The sequence below is a fragment of the Rhinolophus ferrumequinum genome, chromosome 15 (genome assembly GCF_004115265.2).
Source record: "Rhinolophus ferrumequinum isolate MPI-CBG mRhiFer1 chromosome 15, mRhiFer1_v1.p, whole genome shotgun sequence".
Classification (NCBI taxonomy): domain Eukaryota; kingdom Metazoa; phylum Chordata; class Mammalia; order Chiroptera; family Rhinolophidae; genus Rhinolophus; species Rhinolophus ferrumequinum.
This window is the reverse complement of record NC_046298.1, coordinates 17,545,829-17,549,061: the sequence shown is the minus strand read 5'-3', so window position 1 is coordinate 17,549,061 and position 3,233 is coordinate 17,545,829. Positions and strand designations below refer to the sequence as shown.

The window sequence follows — 3,233 nt, the reverse complement described above, 5'->3', positions numbered from 1 at the left end:
CTGATCATGCTAAGGGCAGAGTTGTCTATTTCCTCCTCTGAGTAGGACCAAATGGTCTTTTAGTAGCAGCTCTTCACAGCATTGACCGTGTTTTTCCCCTGGGCTGCTGCTGCTGCGCCCACATCTCATCCTTTCATGGTGGGGGCCACGTGATTGTCATTATTTGCCTTTTGGAAGGAGAGAGGAGTATAATGATTGGGTTGTCATTTTGTACTGTATCATTTTGTCAGGAATTTGTTTTGAATTTCATATTAAAATGGGCCCGTCACTCCCACTTTGTGAACATTCGGGACCCTCATTTTGCCATGGAGCACCTTTAACATCTCTCCCAGTGTGACTTTGAGATGTGATGAACTTGTCCTTACGTTCCTGTCAGTTATAAATCCAAAGCCCCAACATGAAGCCCTACCGTTTAGCAGAATATCTCTCCACTACCTGCGTAGTCTTGGGTAGGCCCCTTAACCTCTTAGGTTTTTTGAGCTCTCAGTTCTAAAAACATGAGGGCTCTATGAATTTACATTTGAGGTAGGACAAGGTCGAGAAGAGCTTGACTTTGCTTTTATTTTTCCCAACTGAAATGCCTTCCCTCTCTTCTCCACAGGTCCAAATCTCACTTGTCCCTCAGGCTCACCACCAAGGAGCCTTCCCTGATTCCCCAGTCCACATAAATCTCTGCCTCTCCAATTGTTGAATTCTTAGGGTCAATGTCATACAACCTAGCTGTGTCTTAGGTTAATCTTGCCTCTTACGCTAATCTCGGAGTGTGATTTTCTCTTGCCGTCCTATGGTCCCTGGGGCTATGCCAGCCCACAGGTATGCTCCACAGCGAGTAGCTACTTGACTAGGGCATGGATGGGGAGTGCCAGGTGTGATGGCCCAGGCAAGGTGCCTCTACCTCCACCCTGCTCTCCACAGAGCCTGAAGCCTGTCCTTCAAGTCACAGATTCCTTCTGTGACCTCACCTGGTAGTGATGACCTCACAGGCCTTCTCACAGTTTCCATGGCAGCGTAACTAAGCAAACATGGTGCTCTAGGGGGAACTTCCCTACCAGTTCTTTACCAGATACCAATCTGTTTGGTTGCCTGAGAGAGAGATGTCTGACCGGATCTTCTATATTCACTCTAACTTGTCCTCTGTCCCCTGGGAGTGCAGCACAGCAGGTAGGCCTAAGCCAGGCATCTGTACAAGAGGCATTGGTATGTAGACAACCTCACCTGGCTGCGACGTGTTGCTTTTGGGCTTGCCCACACCTCAGAACTTGCCTCGCTGTAAGAAATATGAGTGGCCTAGGACCCCCTCGGGGATCCACAGTGTTCCTGCTTACTGCTGAGGACATTGCAATGTCTTCCCTTGGCAAATGTTCATAAAGGTTCTAATCTTTATAAATGTAGTTTTCTCTATCAGGCTATAAGATGCTTCCATTCAGACCCTTTACTGATTGGCCTTTTAACAAAAGTCAAGTGCATTTTTGTTGGCAAATGATAAATGGAGCCGTTTGAGGAAGAGCTGCTGATGGCTGCTCATGAACCTCACCTTCAAACCCAGGCACCTTCTCTGTGCTGTCACGTAGACATCCACATGGGTCCTCTCAAACACATCCCAGACTGAGCTGCTGAGTACTGGAGAAAAGGGTAGTGTCATATCAATGGGAAGAAGAAAAGAGCCCAGGGGAGTGATGAAGTGATACTGAGACTGGAGGGCTGAGGAAATGGTGTCCCAGGAGGTTGGGTTGATGTGAGCCTAGGCTTGGCACCCAGAATCTGCCTCTGAACCTCCTGGTCAGTCTGCCTCAGTATTTGGCCTTTTTCTAATCTAGATAAAAGTATCAGAGGGCCAGAGTTCAGTGTGGTTGAAGTAGGCAATATGAATAGGGCCCAAGAAGAGTTGCCAAGGTAGGAAGGGTTCTTAACTGATTTATATTAGATTATTTTTTTCTAACACTTGAAAAGCATTTCCATTAAAGCCTCAGAAATGACAGAACTTAAGAAAACTTTTCTCTGTTGTGGGAAAGATGAAGGGGATCCTGATTGCAATTATATTCGGGTTCAGTTTTCTCTGGGAATGAGCAACAGAGTTTCTGGTCTCCTGCTGTGGCCATAGGCCCCACAGAATTGCTTTTGCAGCCAACATCCCTTCTCTAGGGGACTCCGAGGGGTGATAGGCCAAGGCTGTGTTTTGGATGCCAAGCAAATTAGAATTCTTCAGCCAGAAACTGGGAGAAACATGAGAGAGGGGATGTCCTGGCAGTTCAGTGTACAGCAGAAGTGACTCATCAGTTCTGATTTTCTTTCCAGCAGCAGTGGCTCCCATTTTTCCTCCTACACCTGGTCACTACCATGTCCTCTACCAAGGATATGGCGAAACCCAGATGGGCTGGCATGGGGAGACATACTGCCTGGTTGGTGGCTACCGGGTCTATGGCGATGCTCCTGTGGCCACCCCAGCAAAGATGGAAGCAAAGAAGCCAGTCCCCAGCCGGACCCCCAAGAGACGCCGAGTCCTGGTAGAGGCAGACAAAGACTTAGGTTGTTCCAGCCCCAAAATTCGGAAATTGCAGCACGGTATCAGGAGGCAGACCCCGCAGAAGCTTGCTGGCTAACACACTCTGTAGAGAGGGCAAACGTTTAGTTGCCTAAGACAGCTAATGCCTCTTCCGGCAGTGAATCCTGCTGTCCACCACTGGGCACAACCTGTGCTGTTCTGGCTGAGCCTTCCTCAGCTAGCAGCCTCCTTCCATGCTAAACGACCACGGTCAAGGAGCCTCAGAAACTGAGGTTTGAAAGAGAGGGGGCTCTGAACATCCCAGGACTGAAGCTGGCTTGGAAGAAAACCTGATGTTCCTCTACTCAATCCTCAGGAGTCCCTTCTTGGGCAGAAGAAAGAAAAGTCTGCACTCTATGAGCCAAGGAGACCCAGGAGTAGTGAGAGGGTGCAGAGTGGCCTTAGCAAGGCCTAGTGTACCAGATGGGCTCCTGCCCTGAATCATTGCCAGTGACCACCAACACAAACCACGAAGAGCTGGGCTTCTTAAAACTAAATGAAGCAATCCCTGGCTACCCAGGAACCTCCCGGCTGGGGTCTCAGGAAATAGAATAGAGAGACCCAGGAAGACTTGCTCCCTGGAGTAGGAACAAGATGGATAGAGTCGAGCAGCACCCCTTCTGAGTCTCACATGCTCCTTTACTCCCAGCCTTTCTGACCCTAGTGGGGTCCCTGACTGCTCAATAAAATG

At 49.0% G+C, this 3,233-nt stretch overlaps 1 protein-coding gene across 1 annotated transcript; it reads left to right on the top strand.

Annotated features, from left to right (window-relative positions):
• Positions 1 to 1,094: 1,094 nt before the first annotated feature.
• On the top strand, positions 1,095 to 2,893 carry DPEP2NB (DPEP2 neighbor). Its single transcript, XM_033127195.1, has 2 exons — positions 1,095 to 1,161; positions 2,296 to 2,893. The coding sequence occupies exons 1-2, from the start codon at positions 1,095 to 1,097 to the stop codon at positions 2,598 to 2,600; spliced, it is 372 nt and encodes a 123-aa protein (XP_032983086.1). The 3' UTR covers positions 2,601 to 2,893.
• The last annotated feature ends 340 nt before the right edge of the window (positions 2,894 to 3,233 follow it).